The following is an 18751-nucleotide window of genomic DNA, read 5'->3' on the forward strand; positions in this document are numbered from 1 at the left end:
GGGCAAATCTGCCTCTGCTTCCTTCACCACCACCCCTTATTTGCCCAGTGCCCTGATAACACCCACCAGGCATTTGGGTGTTTGGTTGCAGATCCCAGGAGAGCGAAGCTCGGGATGCCCCCCCCCCCCAAACCCAGACCCAGAGCTGTGTGATGACAGGTGGGTGTGTGAGAGGCACAAAGACGAGACCATGGCTCTAGGGCCATTTCTGCTTTTAGAATACTGGTGCATTTTTTATTAAAGAAGAGAATAAAGCATTTGTAAATATATTTCTCTCATGTATACTTCAAAGGTGACGCTGGTCGGCCGCTACAGAACTGGGGAGCAAACAGGCAGGAGCCCTTCCCCCACTCTATCCCCTCCACCCTAGATGACAGAGACACACGGAGGGCTGGGAACTGCCCAGCTCCAAAGGACAAAGGGTTCCAAGATGTGTGAACGGAAGGACCAGACGACAGCGCTCATCACAGTGCCGCCCAGAGAGCAGGGTAGCGACTCTAGGGAGGTCGGGCATGCTTGTTAAGAAAACCCCTTTACCCCTTAGAAACAGATAAGGCATGAAGGTCCCTGCTGGGTTCCCAGCACAGAGGCCAGGGCTGCCACCTTCCGCCGGGCTGTGTGGAAGGATCTCCGGATGGGTGGTAGAAGGAACTGGAAACCCTGAAGAACTGCTCAGGGCAAGCTGGGGACCTGGACATCTCTTAGCCGAAGCTGGACTTTCTGAAGCCTTAACAAAAGGTTTAACCTGTGACCCAAATGGGTGCTCAAAAGCCCCCAGAAAGGTGGGAGGTTAAGAACAGGCATTCTATGGGAGAGAGGAGACATGCTCCCCACCAGGTCCCATTTCAATACTGTTCAGTATAGATGGGGATCTTGGGCAGTCCCCAGTGAAGGGGGGCAGGGGTGGATGCTGGGACCACTGGCTGGTGGCACATGCCCGGGACATTCTGGGGGCAGCAGGCATGATCTGAGGAGGGGTCAGCCTGTGGGGAGCATGGGAGTGAATGAGACACATCATGGTCCCTGAGATGGGGGCAGGCAGAGGCCAAGCTTGGTGAGTCAGAGATGGCGTGCAGAGATGGGGGCTCCCCACCGCCCAGACTCCTGGAAGGCTTAATGGCCAGAAGGCATTTCCAGGGGCTGGAGCCCTAGGAGGCTGGCTCTGAGGGAGGCAGGGTGCACTGTTCGTGTATGGCTGCCGAGGGGCTCCCTGTTCCCCTCCTCTGATTGGCTACAGATCTGCAGTGGGCTGAGGGTCTCCAGGGAAAAGTGGGGGGCACTCTGGGCCTGGCTGAGGCGTTCTGCTCTGCATGGCAGGAGCCGTCCCTGACCTGGTCAGGACCCTGGAGATGGGACAGCTGGTGCTAAAGGATTGACAGCGCATCACAGCTGAGGAGAAGCAGTGGGTGGTCCAGGAGACCCCTGGAACCTGCAACAGCTGGCCTGGGGATCTCCCTTCAAGTGTTTCCAGTTGTGGCAAGGGCGTGGGGATACCTTGCATTGCAAATCTCTCAAAAAAACCGAACTTTGGAAAGAAAGGAAAAAAAAAAAAAAAGCCAAGTGGTCCAGAATGGCTTTCAGAAGCGTGGCCACAAATCTGTGAGCAAGGCCCAGGGTCAGGAAGTCAAGGGCTGGGGAGCTGGGAATCCTCGGGCAGTGGGGACGTTTGGCTCTGCAACTCTCAGCTGCGTCTTTGGGCTGACGCAGGGTGGTGGACGGTCGTGGGAGGCCAGCCGTTTTCCATGTTGACCGGCTCCCGAGTGAGCAGAGAACAAGTTGCATCCCCCACACGCTGCCTGGGCTGGAGAGCAGCCTCCCCTAGGCCGTACTGCTGCTTGACAGGGCTCCCTCCCTCCCTCCCTCCTGTGAGGCTGCGCCGCCACCGGGGCAGGAGGACCCCCATGGCCAGACCCCGGGGGGAGGCTGCAGGCGGGGAAAGGGTCACTTGCTGCTGTGCGTCTTAACTTTGGTGGCGTTGATGTCGGCCTTGGTCTTCTGGATCCTGGAGAAGATCTCCTTGAAAAGTGCCTTGTACTCCGGCTGGCTCTGCTCCAGCCGCTTGTCCACAGCCTCCACGTGCTGGCTCAGGCTCTTCTCACCCGCCTTGGCCTCCCCCTGGCCCTCCTCGCCCCCACGAAGGTCTCTCCACGAGCTGTCTCGGGAGATGGGCCGCGAGGTCTGCACGCCGGCGTGCCGCACCCCCGCGCCGTGCTGCCGGCACTTGCTCAGCAGCTCCTCGTACTTCTCGAGCAGCGCGTGGTACTGCTCGTCCACCTCCCGCAGGATGGACATGCCGCGCTTGCGCACGCTGTTGGCGTGCAGCGTGAGGTTGCCCGCGTGCCGGCTGGCTGGGTCTTTGGCCACGATGGCGTTGAGCGCTGTGTCGCTGCAGCTCTTGCGCACAGCGTGGCCCGGGGACGCGGCCGGAGAGGCGACACCGTCCTGGGCGCCCGGGTCGTCCCCGCTGCCGGGCTGGGGGTCATCGGTCTCGGGGGCCTGGGTGAGGGGCGCGAGCAGGGCCTCGGCCAGGTGGTCCTCCCGGCCCAGCAGGTAGGTCTTGGCCTGCTTCATCTGCTGCAGCTCCAGCAGCTCGGCCTCCAGCTCCTGCACACGGAGGCGGCAGCCCTCCATCTCGCACAGCTGCCGCTCCAGCTCTGAGTACTCCTGCAGCACCGCCGCGTACTCGCGCTCCGCCCGCTCCTTGCGCTGCCGCTCCTGGCTCACCTGGGAACGCAGCACACCCACCAAGGTCTGCAGCCGCTCGTTCTCCTGCTCCAGGGGCCGTGGGCCCAGCTCCAAGGAGGAACTGTGCAGGCGGAAGGCATCCTCACACCTGAGAGGGGGGCAGGGGAGGGCCAGCAGACATCCGGTCAAGGCCAAGGTCCCCGTCGTGGGGCTCCCCAGGCTTAACACCTCTCCCATCTACGGGGGTCACATATCCCGTTTGCCCCTCTAGATCCACTCTCCGCCCTTCCTCTCCTTGCTGTCCACCCTGGGCGGCTGACCACAGCGAACTGCTTAGCGGGCTTCTGCTCTCTCCTGAGCTGAACGAGCAGGAGGCATGGGCAGGAGGTCGGAGGGCAGGAAGAGAGAGAGGTCAGGGAAGGGCTTCTTGGCCAGACTCCTTCCCTGGTTAGTGCTGGCTGGGCAGCACCTCCTGGCCTTCCCCTCCCTGGTCCCTTCAGGCCCAGGATGGTAACAGCCCCTTGCTGTCGCAGCCCTGGGGGGCTGCAGTGTTCCTGAGGTTCCCCTACACCTTCATCCACACCTCTTCATTAATCGTTCCTCAGTTACTCTGTGCAAGGTGCAGTCTCCTGCCAGGACCTGTATTGAAACACCCACTAAATACACAATAAGTATTTAGAAAAAAAATTTTTTTAAAGATTTATTTACCCATTTGAGAGAGAGTGTGTGCACCTGGTGGGGGGGGTGGAGTGGAAGAGAAGAACTTTCCAGAGGACTCCCTACTGAGCGTGGAGCCCCTGGTGGGCACCATCTCTTGCCCTGTGAGATCATGACCTGAGCTGAAACGAAGAATCAGATGCCCAAGGGACTGAGCCACCCAGGCGTCCCCACAATTATGATTTTTTATATTAAGAGACCATCCCTTTAAGTTTAATGGGACCGTGCAGCGTGGAGCCTGCTTGAGATTCTCTCTCCCCCCCTTTGCCCCTCCCCCCACTTCCCTCTAAAGAAAAAAGGGGGGGGTGACGACTGAAAAGTGTAGTGGTTAACTCCTCCCGAGCTGGAATTCTAGCTTATTGAAGAGGTGGCCTTGGATAAGCTCACAGAACCTCCGAGCGATGAGGATGGGATTGCCAGCAGAGCAAAACCCGTTAGAACGGTGGGGGTGGCCGCACGGCCAGGGCTCGGTCAGTGCCAGCTGCTGACGTTGCTGGCAACAGGACGGGTCCCTCTGACAGCCCCGCCAGCGCACCACCTTTCACTCCCACCTGCTGCCTGGGCCCCGCCCTCTCCTCCCTCCAGAGTCGGGGACACCGCGCAGGGTCCGGGTTGCGCCCCACCCCCGCGCGGCGCCCCCACCTACCGGGGGCTGGTGCACAGCTCCTTGAGGCAGGGGAAGGTGTGGATGGTGCGTCTTCGTTCCCGCTTCTCCCGGCGCACTCGCAGCTGCTCCAGGCCCCGCAGCTGCTCCACCTGGGCCTGCAGCTGCTCCACCTGCGTCTGCAGGCGCTCGATGGTCTCCGTGAGCCTGGGGGAGGGGGCGCCCGGGGGAGGGATTTTAACAGGACCGGGCCAGCCCCCCCCACTGCAGGCCTGGAGGGACTCAGGCATGGGACAGATGAGCAGCTTTGACCCCTGCGGCGGGGTGCTGAGGTCAGATGAGGACTCCCGTGTGCCCAAGGACCCGCTCTCATCCTGCGCCTCCCTGGCTGAGCTGACCCTTCTCCTCTGTGCCACCTCGGTTCCTCCTACACCCTTTGAGCACCTTCCCTGCACTACTGTAAGGATTTACAGGCCGGCCTCCCCTCCAGGGCTGGGAGCTCCCAGAGGGCGGGGCGATCTCTTCACCTCCCCATCGCTGTATCTCCAGTGCCTACAGGGCCTGGTGTGTAGCTGGTGCTTCCGCAGGGATTGTGGCCTGACCATGAAACCACCCCAAATTGCCAAGGGCCATCTCACTACCATCCCGGGAACCTGGGCCTGGGCTTCTGGGAGAAGGAGCATGAGTCACACCCACCAGACTATATGTCCGCAGGCAAGCCAACCTGACCTTCCCCTCATTCGCCCCCCCCCCCCCAGCCCACCCCCCGGCCCTCACCCATGAATCTTCTGCTGGGCAGCCTTACTCTCCAGCACCAGCTTCTGGTTGGTCAGCTCCAGGTCTCGGGCTGTCAGGTCCAGCTGCTCGTACACTTTGGCGTGCTGTTCATTCATGTGCCGCAGCGTGTCCAGCTGCTTGGTTAGGTACTGGAGGGGAAAAGATGGAGGACCCTTTCAGAACAAGGTTGAGGGAAATGTGTTCATCTGGACCTCGTCCAGTTTCTAGGAACACATTTGCTTTGAGAAATTCGTCTGCAGCAGAGTGTAGGGGAGTAAAGATGGCAGTGCGATAGGGCTGCCTGGGATAGTTGTACAGGTTGTGAACTGCACAAGGCTATGGGGCCAAAGCTGTGTCTGCTAAGAAGGCACCCTTCTCTAAGTTACACAAAGTCACCCAGGCCAGGGGGTCCTCAATGGGTGGGGGAGCACATGCAGGGCCTACATGGCCCCTCACCTCGATCTCCTGCACTTGCTCCTCATTGGTGGAGTACATCTGCTGCAGAGACTCCTCCAGCTCCTTGTTCCTCTCCAGCAGGGTCTTCCCCAGCTCCGCGGCCAAGTGCAAGTCTAGTGGAGGGGGGGCAGAGGGTGGGAGTAATGATGAGCAGCTGAGCGAGCTCAGAGGACTCCTGTAAATGTTCTGACGATTCAGTGTAAGCTATCCTTTGGGGATGCCAAGACAGCCAGGACACAGAGCCGCCCTCAGGAAACCTCCAGGCCTGGAAGGGGATGTGAGCCGGGAGCTACGCTTTGCATGGATGGCCGCGTCTGTCTGGAATGTCCATTCTCCAGACACTCCCAGGGCCTGTCCCTCTCCACCTTCAAATCTGTGCTTAAATGTCACCTGCTCTAGGAGTCCTTCCCCAACCACTGATTCAAAGTCACCCCTCCCCTGCCTTGCACTCCCTCTCCGCTTAGTTTTTTTTTTCTCCTTAGCACATACCACCATCTAACTTACCAAGCTATTTGCTCATTTATCTTTATCTTGTTCATCTCCCCCGCCCCACCCTCCGACTAACTGTAAGCTCATGGGGCAGAGATTTTGCCCATTTTGTTCACTGATATCCCAGAACATCTGGCATAGAGTAGGTAACGTAATAAATACTTTCTGAAAGAATGAGTGGCAGGCACCGGGGTGACTCAGTGGGTTAAGACTCTGCCCTTGGCTCAGGTCATGATCTCAGGATCTTGGGATCAAGCCCCGTGCCAGGCCCATTGCTCAGTGGGGAGCCTGCTTCTCCTTTTCTTTCTGCCCCTCCCCGCAACTTATGTGCTCCCCCTCTCTCATGAATAAATAAATGAATAAATAATCCTTGAAAGAATGTGTGTGAGGAATGTGCTAAGACAATCCACAGACATGGGGCGAGTGCCCTGGGATGATAGGTAAGGGTGAGTTCACTCTTCCTGGGGTCAGCTGGAGGCTCTGGCAATGGGTAGCTTGCAAGCTGGGTTTGGAAGGGTGACTAGGAGTTCACTGAGACAGGAAGGGAGCAGAAAGGCTTGCTGGATATTAGAACTGGATGAAGCTTCAGAGCTCTTTGGCTTAACCTCCTTATTCTATGGATGACAGGCTGGAGAGAGAGGGAAGAACGGCCTGTCCAAGGTTATGGTCATCTTGGAAGCAGAATTCAGGTCTCCTGGCCTTGGTTGGGTACCATTAGGCTCTAGTGACATGGGCCCCTCTCAGAAACCTCCTTTCCCTGGGCAGCAAAACCATCATCCTCTTCCCCCAAGCAGTCCTGATTCTTGTACCCTACAGGACTGGAACCCACCTTCCCCCCTCCCAGTGGAAGGTAAATGAACACTGTCAGGCTGGGAGGGGCTCTAGCCTATTCTTAGGGGGCTGTGTGGTGGGGAGAGGGAAGGGTTAAAAGGAAGTAGTAGGTGCTGGAATCCCTAAAAATTCTCTCTAGTGGGTCTGGGGTTGTGCGAGGGTAATGAGACATTTGGGGTAGATATTCCTCCAAATATGTGCCTCGCTCTTCTTAGAAACAAAGGGAATGGTGTATTTATTATGACCAAGGGAAAATATGTTATTTCTCTGATTTCTAAGAAGAGCTCAGCAGACTGATGAAAATGTTCTAAAGCTGAGTGGGGGTGACTGCACTGCAAATATACCGGAGACTGGTGCATGGCTGTGCGCGTGAAGTGAGAGGGTTACCTGGTGTGTGAATTACATCTCAGTAAAGCCATTAAAAAAAAAAAAAAGATTCTGGCAGCTTAATCAGGAGACGGAGATTGATGGCGGGGGCAAGGCCCTAAAGGAGGTTGGTAGACAGGCTCCCGTAGAGTTCACAAGGCTGGCCTGCCTGCCTGCCTGCCTTCCTTTTCTTTCTTTCTCCTTCCTCCCTCCCTCTTCTCCTCCCTTCCTTCCTTCGTTCCTTCATTCCTCCCTTCCCTCCTAAATTCATTTATTTGTTTGAGAGAGCACGAACAAGCACACAGAGGGAAAGGGAGAAGGAGAAGCAGACTCACCACTAAGCAGAGAGCCCGAGGTGGGGCTTGATCCCAGGACCTGGGGATCATGACCCGAGCCGAAGGCAAATGCTTAAGTGAGCCTCTCAGATGCCTCTCTCTCTTTCTCTATTTTTTAAGGCTCTTTTCTTTTTAGAATCGCTTTAAGTGTTGTGTGAAGGTGTAGTTGATGTAAAAAATCAAACGGCACAGAAAAGTTAACAACGGTGACCAAAATATTACTTGAAAATGCCATCTCAGGGGCGCCTGGGTGGCTCAGTGGGTTAAAGCCTCTGCTTTCAACTCGGGTCATGATCCCAGGGTCCTGGGATAGAGCCCCGAGTCACGCTCTCTGCTCGGCAGGGAGCCTGCTTCCTCCTCTCTCTCTCTGCCTGCCTCTCTGCCTACTTATAATCTCTGTCTGTCAAATAAAATAAATAAAATCTTAAAAAAAAATGAAACTGTACAAAAACTCATAGTGCAAAGATCTTGGTGCAAATCACTTCCTGTATCCTGGAGATCCTTTCCTAGAAACAGAATCATTGGAACAAAGAACAGACCTATTTGATTCATTCCACCAAAATGTTGTCCAGGAAAGCCTGGGTCTTTTTCCCACTGTGAGGTTGTTTCTTCAAATAGCCCTTGATCTAGGCTATGGTATAAATCCAGACCGAGGGGCGCCTGGGTGGCTCTGTGGGTTAAGATAAGAACCTTCAGCTTTGGGCCCTGGTCTCTGGTCTCAGGGTCCTGGGATCGAGCCCCGCATCGGGCTCTCTGCTCAGCAGGGAGCCTACTTCCCCCTCTCTCTCTGTCTGCCTCTCTGCCTACTTGTGATCTCTCTCTCTCTGTCAAATATATAAATAAAATTTAAAAAAAAATCCAGATCGAGATGCTTAATGGCAACTCTGCAGGGGCCCGATGTGATGTGGTCCAGGATTCAAGTCTTTAATGCTTCCCCTGTTCAGTGATTGTTCTCGACTCCCTGGAGGATGGAGGGTCTCTGTAGCCCCCCTAGCGAGTTTCATCAATACAGTTGTTTCAGCTGAGCCCCTTGCTGGGCACTGGGCAACTCTGGGGAGGGGGCTTTTCTTCTCAGAAGAGCCCAGGAGAGCAGTGACTCCCAGTGGGTCAAGGAGAGGAGAGCCTCAGGCTCTTTTTCACCCCGGGGCTCGGAGTCAGACTGACATCACCTTACGGAACCCAGAGGGCCTGGACAAAAGGCCCAGCTGCCTGTCGGGAACAAGCCTGGATTCTGCTCCCACGCATAAAGGTAAGGTTTTAAAACAGCCCGAGTGGTGTCCCCAGGGTGGGCCTCAGCTGGGATCGGGGCCCTGTGCCCCGATGTCACCCGGAGGAGTTTCCTGGAGGAGTACAAACCTGCTATCCCCGAGAAAGGCTACAATAACCTAGCCTGGGAAAACAAAGCTGCTTTCCTAAACAGCCACCTCGGCCACTAAAGAAAAAAAAAAAATCAGGGGCGCCTGGGTGGCTCAGTGGGTTCAGCATCCGAATCTTGGTTTCAGATTCGGCTCAGGTCAGATCAAGCCCCGCACTGGGCTCAGCGCTCAGCGTGGAATCTGCTTGTCCCTCTCCCTTCCCCTCTGCTCTTCCCCTCACTCTCTCTCTCTCAAATAAATAAAACCCTAAAAAAAAAAAAAATACAGATCCCAGATAAGAACCTTCAGCTTTGAGCAATGAACTTCGGATGATAATGGCAAGAGACACTAGTTACCTAATACAGACCAGTAGGGGAATGGGGCCACTTGCCATAAGGACTTGTTAACTAGAAGTTGGGCAAATGTCTACAGGGTGTGAAGGTATCTGGAGGCGTCCATCTGCAAAGTGTAAGGTTCGATGTGAGCATCGTAGAACCGCAGCACTACGTTATGTGGAGTGCTTGGTGGGAATGCGGGAGTCTGGCAAGACCGGCCCTGCTTCATGATGAAGGAGCCACACCATCTGCCTACTTTCTGAAATGAGACGGTGAACATTTAGTTCATCTCCAAACAGTATCGAATAACTCAGGTAGCTGTGGAAAAGAACAGAGGGCCTCACTCATCAGGGTTTTCTCCTTTGGGAACTGGCAGGTGGCCTGTGAAGAGGCCATTGCTACTGATGCTGGCGCTGGCGGACAGGCTCCCGGGGTGGCCTGCTTGGGGATCCTGCGGCTTAACCTAGAGTCCAAGAACTCAGGCTCCAAAGCCACGACCAACTGCATTTTACGGTGAGCACCTGAGCTGTGTGTGTATTTCTGCCGCTGGGCTGGGGCGGCCGCTGTCACTATAAACCAGGGACACAGGAGCTTGCCCTGAGAAGGCTGCGAATGTAACCAGGCCGCCCAGTGACTCAGGGGTGGGGATGAGCACAATAGAAGCTGTCCGGGGTGGGGGAGAATCTCAGAGACGTTCTGGGGAAACTGGATCACGATGCAGGCTAAGCTGGTCGGATCTGCCAGGAGGGATCACAGGCAAAGTCTAGAAGCTCCAGGGGACTGGATGGAGCCAAGGGCTGGGGAAGGTACCCCAGCTAGCAAAGGGCTGCCGATGGCTCTGGGCTCCGGGAAGGGGGCAGCTCCCCCTGGACCAGGGGTGGGGGAGGCCTTGGGGAGGGAGAATGGGGGGGCTGGCTGAGCAGGAAGTAGATGCCGGAGTCATAAATAGCCTGTCATGGCCAGATTAATGGTCCCACTGGACCAACCTGGGGGAAGGTACCAAGTCTGAATGGACATGGGTCCTGCCTGGACCCTGTAGTGGGCTTCAGTGGTTTTGCCCTCAAAGTGCCTGCTGACGTGCTCCCCAGGAGCAATGTCCCAGAGGGCTCAGAGGGAATGGCTGGAAGCCACAGGGATGTCTTTGGAAAGAAACCCTGAAACCCCGCTGTCCCCACTGGTTGGGGTTGGAGGGGGGACCCATGATTCTGGAGCAGAGAGGTGGGACAGGGACAGGGAACAGGCACAGGGAGGAAGGGACAAAGATAAAGCAGGTGGGAGGAGGCGGTCTGCCACCTGGCCGGGCTGCAGGGTTCCTGCTTACAATCTCCAGGGCATGGATGTCAGGAACTCTGGGTCCACACGACTGGGGTCCAGTCACTCCCCTCCCCTTGCCATGTCAGAGCTCTCGTCCAAGGCCAAGACTCAAGGTCAGGCACCCAGGACTTCAAATCTGTGACTCAGCAGCCCTCTAGAAGGAGGTACCACAGGGCCCTCCATGCCTGGCCCAAGGTCGGGAAGCAAGGCAGGCAGAGACAAAGAGAGCCGGTGCTTAAGAATCAATGGCTTTTTCTATTTTTACAGGTGCTTGTGTCAGTGGGCAGAGGGAACATGGGAAGGATCTAGGACCTTGCTTGTCCCAGCTGCCTCCCTCCTCTGGGGCAAAGCAGCATCCAAGTCAAACAGCATCTGGAAGGCCAAGCTTCCTGAAAATACAGTGGGGCTGCTCTCAGGACAGGGGGAAACAAATACAGAGGGGAGGCCAGGCCGACTGAGCCAACCACTGCCTGAGCCACTCAGAGGCAATCAGGGAACAGCTGGGCCGGAGGGGACTGGGGGCTTGGGGACAGGAAAGGGGGATGCCACAGGCACCTGATCCCCAATATGGCTGGCCTTTGGCCCACCCTTCACCCTACCACCCAGCTCTCTGTGCTGGGCTCTAGGAGGTGGTGCTGCAGTGGCCGTGCCCGGGACTTCCTCGAGCCCACCCCTGGCACTCCAGATGCCTCTACTTTCTAGCTGTGTGTGGTCTTCTCGTGCTGTCCTGTACCTGGGCATAGCATTCCCTCCCACCCCAAATGGCCAGGCAGCCCCTATTCACCCTCCAGCTCAGAGGGGCCTTTGCATAAACCTTTATGAGTCTCAGAGCAGAAGGCCCTCCACTCTCACCCTCGCCCAGGGTGAAGAGACATTTGTTTGTTTTTAGGCCCCAAACTCCAATTTCTTCAGGCACTGTCTCATTTCTGGTTTCCCTCCTTATTCCCGGGCCCTGGCTACTCCTAGGGCCACAAGACAAGGCCAGCTGCTGCGGCCCAGCAAGGCTAGCCCCTATCTTGGTCCCAGAGCATGGCTGCCCAGCCCAGCTTGAATCTTGACACCTCTCGCTCTCCGGAAGCAGTACGTCTCCCACCCCTATTCTCTGGCTCCTTCCTCCCACATCTGGGCCGGGCAGGATGCCAGAGACTTTGTTAGGGGTGTGGGAATGAAATGAGACAGCAGCAACATCAGCATCAGCATCCTAGGGAGCCATCTTCCCAGGCGCTCAGCTTCCAATCTTTCCATCTAGGCCTGCCTCTTCCATGAAGCCCTCTCACTGGATCCTAACACACACACTCAATTACAGGCCCACCTCCACCTGCCCAGGTGCCACGCAAAAGGCGGGAGCTGAGACTATCTCAACTCCCAGGATGGTGTCTGACACTTAAGTGTGAGCCTGATAGGTGTTTGTAAGATGCAAAATTTGGGGGGTGGTGCCCAGGATGGGGAAGGGAGTTGTCACAGCTAGTACTGGACATCACATTCTACCAGGGAGGCTGAGGGTAGACTCCAGGGAAAAGACTATGGCGGAATTCAGCCCAGCAGCCTCAGTCCCACACTGGTCCCCCAGAGACTCTGATTAACCCACACTCCCGAGTACAAGGACAGTCTCATCTACCAGCAGATCTTGCCACGTGGGGATGTGGGTCACGGCCAGGAAACAAAGGCTCTGGGATCTGGGTAGCTGTCTCACATGAGGGCAAAACTAGGCATCTGGGGCCCCAGGGGACAGCGACTCAGAGCAGGGGTGGTTAGTACACACTGAACCAGACTGGTGTCCACACTCGCCTGGCTTGCTGGGTGACGGTGGTCACTTCTCTTGGATATGTTTCCTTGCCACTCCAGCTCTAACCACCCAAGACTGAGGCACTTTGGGGGAAGAGAGGGTGGATTTGACGCTGTTCCAGCAGTCCTTGGCCCTGACCCTCTTAGGCCTCCTCCTTCTTCCTGTCCCACTGCTCCGCCCCCTGCCTGGAGTGATGTCACCTTGGCCACCTCATCACCAGATTCTAGCCCCCTTCCAGCCACCCTCTCTACCCTCAGATGGGAATGGGGGTAGTGGCTCCCACTCTACTCAGGCTGTAGTCTGGTGCATTGCTCAGAATTCCCAAAACTGGTTCCCTCCGAACCATGAGTCATTTGAGAGAGGGCTGGGAGGGGAAGGGCCAAGGGACCCCTTTCCCCTCAGGAAGGTCCAAGTTTTTGCTGCTTCTTGACCAGCAGGGTCCCCAAACCCCTATACTCTCCCTGGGTAGAGGGTTAGGGAGTTCCGGAAACTTTCTGGGAGTCTCAGAGCTCAGGAATCCTGGCAGGGAAGGATGCCACTGGATTTGGAATGGGATAACTTTCCGCTAGGCGCGCGAGAGCGCGCGCGCGCGCGTGTACACACACACACACACACACACACACACACACACACTCCTCTCAGCAAACATAACCAAGGAGCCACCTCCTGGCCTTCAGAGACTTCCAGCCAATACTCAGGCCCCCAACAATACCAGGGGCTCCTGGACAGTTCCTGCCTCTAAGATGGGGCGGGCGAGCCGGATGAAGTATGTCCCTGTCGTTCGGGGAAAGAGAAAGGCCGCTCCCCCCACTTCTGCACCCTCCGCGGATCCCGCCCGGGTCTCCCCGGGCAGCGTTCCCTGTCTCCACGTCCCCCTTCTCCAGACGCATCACTCCTCGGAGTCCGCCTCTCCGGGTCCAGCCCAGCCCTCCCCGGGGTGATACTGCTCAACAATGGAGAAGCGGACAGGGGTCGCCGGGCGCATCCCGCTCTCCCGCCGCACCCACGCTCCCGCGCTCACCCTGCTCCAGGTCCTGCTGGTCGTACCAAGGCTCCTCTTCCTCTGTGGAGAAGTCCTCCATCCCGGCGGCTCTCCGCATGGCCCCGCGGGCGGTGGGCGGCAGGCGGGCGCTGCGGCGGCGCGGCTCAGAGCCGGGGCTCGGGGCCCGGGACAATGCGGCGGAGGCGGGCCGGGCCTCCCGCGTCGCGGACTCGGGCTGCAGCGCCCCCGCCCGCGCCGCGCCCCCTCGCCATCGGCCGCTGACCCGGCGCCCACGCGGGGCTGGCGCGCGGCCGCGGTCCGGCCCGGCCGGGGTCCTGCGGAGCCGGGGGCACCGAGAGGCGGCGGCACAAAGGGTGGAGGGGTGGAGACGGCGGGCAGGACGGAGGCAAGGACGGTCGGAGTCCGTCGGCACGTCTGGGGAGCTAAGAGTGCGCGGGGGCCGCGGCGGGCGTCCCCCGCCCGGCTCCGGCCCGCGCTGCCCCCCGCCCGCCCGGCGACACCCGGAGCCGCCGCTGCATCTTGGCGGGGTCCGCCCCGCGCTTCCCTAGCCGCCCGCTCCGAGAGGCGGGGCCGGCCGCGGTTGGCCAATCAGAAGACGTATGCAAAGTGGAGGCGGAACCGAGGGTGGGATCTCCCCGGTGCCCCGGTGGGGCTGTTGCTGGTTCAACGTCACCTCTTCCCCCAACGCTCGACCCCTTCGGTTTACCGCTGTTCATTTTGTTTACCTGCCGTTGTCTCTCTCTCCCTCTAGATCTCCTGAAGGCACAGATCGTGTCTCTCTCGTTCACAGCTGGCTCCTCAGTGCCTAGAACAGGCTGGCCCATTGGTACTTTCCACGGACACTCTTTGAACGAATATTTAGTTACCATTACCTTTAAGAGGTTGCGTGTTTAAATATCTATGGCCGGACACCTGCGAAGTTTGAGGGTGACTTACCTGCATTCTGGACCTTTCCCTTTAAGGTCTTGTTTCCCTCCCTTCCCTCTCCTTCCATATGCTATATCCAGTTACGACAGTTAGAGCCATACACAATTTCACCTTGTAAGCATTCTCTCCTTAAGGGAGTTACCGGACTCAAGCATTCATGTAACTGATTATTAGGACTCAGCATGAGCTGGTACTGTTGCGGCATCCTGAGTACATCCAACTCTGAAAATACGTGGAAAACATACCCAACAAAGATCTTGTATCCAGGATATAGAAAAAATATCTGCAGGGGCGCCTGGGTGGCTCAGCGGGTTAAGCCGCTGCCTTCGGCTCAGGTCATGATCTCAGGGTCCTGGGATCGAGTCCCACATCGGGATCTCTGCTCAGCAGGGGGCCTGCTTCCCTCTCTCTCTCTCTCTGCCTGCCTCTCTGTCTACTTGTGATCTCTCTCTGTCAAATAAATAAATAAAATCTTAAAAAAAAAAAAGAAAAAAAAGAAAAAATATCTGCAAATCCACAGGAAAGACAGCCCAGTAGTAGAAAAGGGGGTAAAAGGCTTGACTAGACACTTCACAAATGGCCAAATGACCCAAAAAACACGTGACAAGGTGTTCAACTTCTTTAGAAACGTAAAAGCTTGTAGGGGAAGAGAAGGAAACAGGGTTTGCATAGAGAGGAATTGGGTTGAGATGTGACCTTAACAAAAGCATCCCCTGACTCTTCACAGCTCTGAATCCGGAGAGGTCCTTCAAAGCTATTCCAAGTGGCAACGGGGAGTGGGCCTTTATATCCCCCTCCCCATGTCCACAAGTCATTGAATGGATGCAGGTGGTGAATGACAAGCAGTTGGCGAAGGAGTTCTTTCCAGCTCCTTTCTTCTTAGAGAGGGTGGGCAGCTGAGGACTGTCAACCAGTAGGCTTCCCAGCAGCTGGGGGAACAAATCCTTCAATTCTGAAAGGGAGTCTGGGGAATGTACTGAAACATCCATCATATATGGCTACCCTATAATGCAGCCATTCTCTTCCTATATATGTGCAACAGAAATATGTAGATATGTTAATGAGAGACATCTACAAGAAAGTTCATAGCAGCACAACTGACAATAGCCCAAACTGGAAACAACCCAAATGTCCATCAATAGTTGATGAATAAAATGTGGTTTATGAATACAATGGAATGTTATACAGAAATAAAATGTTGAGTGAAAGATGCCAGGCATAGAAAGTAAGTACTTTTATTAGTTTCCTATTGTTTCTATAACAATTTACCCCAAATTTAGTGATGTGAAACAACACAAACTTACTGTCTGATGGTTTTGTAGTTTAGAAGTCCAACATGGGGGGCACAGTCATTAAGTGTCAGCTCAGGTCATGATCCCAGGGTCCTGGGATTGAGCCCTGTGTCAGGCTCCCAGCTCCACGGGAAGCCTGCTTCTCCATCTCCCACTCACCACCCCCTCCCCCGCTTGTGTTCCCTCTCTCTCTCTCTCTCTCTGTGTCAAATAAATAAACAAAATCTTAAAAAAAAAAAAAAAAGTCCACCATGATTCTCACTGGCTGAAATACAGGGGTCTTCAATGCTGTATTCCATTCCGGAAGCTCTAGGGAAGAATCAGTTTCCTCGCTGTTTGCACCTCCTAAAGACCACCCACATTCCTTGGCCTGTGTCCCCCTTCTTCCAACTTCAAAGCCATCAACAGCAAGTTGAATCTTTCTCATACTGCATCAGTCCAGCCTTTCTGCTTATCTCTTCTTCTTTTACAGATCCTGTGATGACACTGAACCCACTCAATAATCCAGCATGATTTCCCCATCTCCAGGTCCTTAACTCAATCACATCTGCAAAGCCCCTTTGCTATGCGAGGTAACATTTAAAAGTTCTGGGGACTAGGATGTGAGTATCATTAGGGATCATTCCATTTATATAAAGTTCAAAACTGGCAAAAATGAATCTGACCAGGATAACGTTTAGCTTTCCAGAGTCATGTGGAGAACTGTGAGGGGCTGGGAATGTTTTATTTCCTGATGTGGGTGCTGGTTACACAGGTATATTCATTTGTAACAATCACTGACCTGTACACTTAGGTTTTGTTTTGTTTTGATTTTTTAAAAAAATAGGCTCCACGCCCAGTGTGGGGCTTGAACTCATGACCTTGAGATTAAGAGTCACATGCTGTACTGACTGAGCCAATCAGGCACCCTGGCCTGTATACTTAGGAGGCATACATTTCTTTGAATATATGTTATACTTCAGTAACATAGTTTACTTAAGAAGAGAAAGAAATTGGGATGCCTGGGTGGCTCAGTTGGTTGGCTCAGGTCATGATCTTGGCTCAGGTCATGATCCTCGAGTCCCGGGATTGAGTGTTGCATCAGGCTCCCGGCTCCATGGGGTGTCTGCTTCTCCCTCTGACCTTCTTCCCTCTCATGTTTTCTCTCGCTTTCTCTGAAAAAAAAAAAAAATCTTCAAAAAAAAGATTTAAAAAAGAAGAAGAAGAAAAAGAAATCTATGGCTGAGACATAGGCGTTCTCTTCCCTTGTGCGGCTTAGTGGGGACACAAATTATTACAACCTGCAACACGTGCTATGAGGGAAATTAACAGGGTCTGGGAGCAAGTTTGGGGCAAGGTTTAGATTCGGTGTTCAGGAAAGACCTCCCTCAGAAGGTGAGCTCTAAGCTAAGACCTAAATGATGAGACAGTGCCAGCCATGCCAAGCTCTAGAGGGAGAGTAGTCCAGACAGAGGCAACGGCAAGGGCAAAAGCCTTAAATCAAGAATAGCTTGACATATATCAGGAACTGAGGGAAGGCCAGTGTGACCGAGTGGAGTGGATAAAGGAGAGATGAAATCAGAGTTAGGGCCATCGGAAGGGATTGGGATATTTCCCCCCCAAACTGGACAAAAAGAACGAGTAAAAGGCTTTTCATTTTTTAGTTGTAAAGTATTAGTGGCAATTTTGGAGCACGGATTGGAGGGGAGGGAACAAGAGTGGAAGCAAGCCCAGTCCGGAGGTTTTTGCGATCTTCTGGAAGGAAAGCAATGGTGGGGTTGAGAAATGTTCTGGGTGTAGAATGAAAATGTGCTGATGAACTGACTGAAAAACCAGACTGATGTCTTAGATTTCTGGCTCCACTAAGTGGTATTGAGCTGGGGACAAAGATGGGTCTTAGGGAACGGCAGGTTGCAGGGTTGGGGGGGATGGGGAGGAGTAAGTTCCAAAGGGATCTGGTCAGGGATTCAAGCCCACCAAGTCCTCTTCCCATTTGTTAATTTCTTCATTCTGCAGCTCTGTGGGAGAGCTGCCCCTGGGGAGCTTAGGAAGTCCCTGGAGGAGAGCAGGGCCAAAGGGCTGAGGGCCAGGGCCTACAGAGGGCTGCCTCAATTTCCCCAGCCTGGACAGTGAGCATGCTAGTTAGAGCCATTATAGGTGGCCTCCACCTGAAGATTTACTTCTAACCCCTGGAGCTAAGGACGCTTTCAGTGATGACTTAGATGACCCCCATGTTTGAAAAGGTCCAGCTCCTGTGTCATCCCCCAGCCTTTGGCCTTTACCATACTGGCTATGTCCTCAGCATGGCTCTCCTCTCCTGTAGCCACCCTCCTCGAGTCCCAGTCCCAGAAGCATCACCTGGCAGGGACAAGCACGTCACAAATGCTGGATTCTCATCGCCATCTAACTCTGCCAGGTGGGTGGGGCTTCCTTCTCTCCCTCTGCAGAGGACAGAGAGTGGAGGTCCAGGTGACCCGCAGGGGTGTGGCTGGCTGAGGGATGGGAAGGATGTGCTGTGTACCAGGCCTATGCCGGGCCCTTTGCCTGAATTGATGCCTAGGAACCCCCGGCTTCTTGCCCACTGAGATCACTCCCTGTGCCTTTAGGCCAGACTTAACAATTTTTACACTATTCCAAGAGAAGGAAAATCAGATCTGCTTTTTTTTTTAAAAGTTTATTTATGAAGTTTATTTTATAGAGTTTATTTATTTAAGTAATCTCCACACTCAAGGTGGGACTCGAACTCATCACCTGGAGATTAAGATTGGCACCCTTCTCCAACTGAGCCAGCCAGGTACCGCAGATCTGATTTTGAGGAAGCAAACTCCTCAGCCTCTCTGAGCTAGAGTAGCCAGAAAGCTCTGGGACCCTTCCCTTCAAGTAGGCAGAGCGCCTCGCTGGAGTCAGAAGTGCCAACTCTCTGACCTTGGTTCGCCCTCCGTCTGGTACATCACAGGTTTGTCAGGCAGACCTCCTGTGTGATGTTCCTTGTGGGAGGCATCGAGGCTCGGCACTGATAGCCAGGGCCCTCAGTGGACCCAATGTCCCCCAAGCCTTGGGCATTCCCCTGGGGTTCACACTCTAGCTTCCGGGAGCGCTTTCCCAGCTCCTGGAAACGCAAGGCCAGCTCCTGGGTGGGGGACCAGAGCACAGATAGGGAATCCGGGGGCGGGGAGCTGAGCGCCGGGATACGGCCGGCCCGGCCGACGCAACAGTCTCCCGCCAGCGCTGCTAGGGCGCAGGGCGGAGCTGGACACGCGGACACCACCGCGCAGTCGACACCACCACCCACCCGCCCAGCCAGACTCCCGGCCCCGCCTCCCCCCACCCCCCCCGCCGCGTACCCCACTCCCAGCCCGGCCCACCGGAAATGACGGCGCTTGCACAGGCTGCGCTGACGTTGGAGGGTCCCAGCGGTTTTCAGTCACCCGAGTCACCCTGGGGGAGGGGCAGGGTGCCCAGCCCGCTCCTCCGGGTCCCCAGGATACGCACCGCCCCCG

The 18751-nt window shown here is 55.4% G+C and overlaps 1 protein-coding gene across 1 annotated transcript; it reads right to left on the reverse strand.

The window, feature by feature from the left end:
• Positions 1–1888: 1888 nt before the first annotated feature.
• On the reverse strand, positions 1889–13296 carry CDR2L (cerebellar degeneration related protein 2 like). The gene is made up of 5 exons (XM_032870660.1): positions 13072–13296; positions 5240–5352; positions 4784–4932; positions 4049–4213; positions 1889–2833 (listed from the first exon to the last, which is right to left on the reverse strand). Exons 1-5 carry the CDS (start codon positions 13148–13150, stop codon positions 1942–1944), a joined length of 1398 nt encoding a protein of 465 aa, XP_032726551.1. The 5' UTR covers positions 13151–13296; the 3' UTR covers positions 1889–1941.
• Positions 13297–18751: the final 5455 nt, after the last annotated feature.

Source organism: Lontra canadensis, unplaced genomic scaffold (assembly GCF_010015895.1).
Source record: "Lontra canadensis isolate GAN:19392208 unplaced genomic scaffold, GSC_riverotter_1.0 scaffold41, whole genome shotgun sequence".
In the NCBI taxonomy this organism is placed as follows: Eukaryota; Metazoa; Chordata; class Mammalia; order Carnivora; family Mustelidae; genus Lontra; species Lontra canadensis.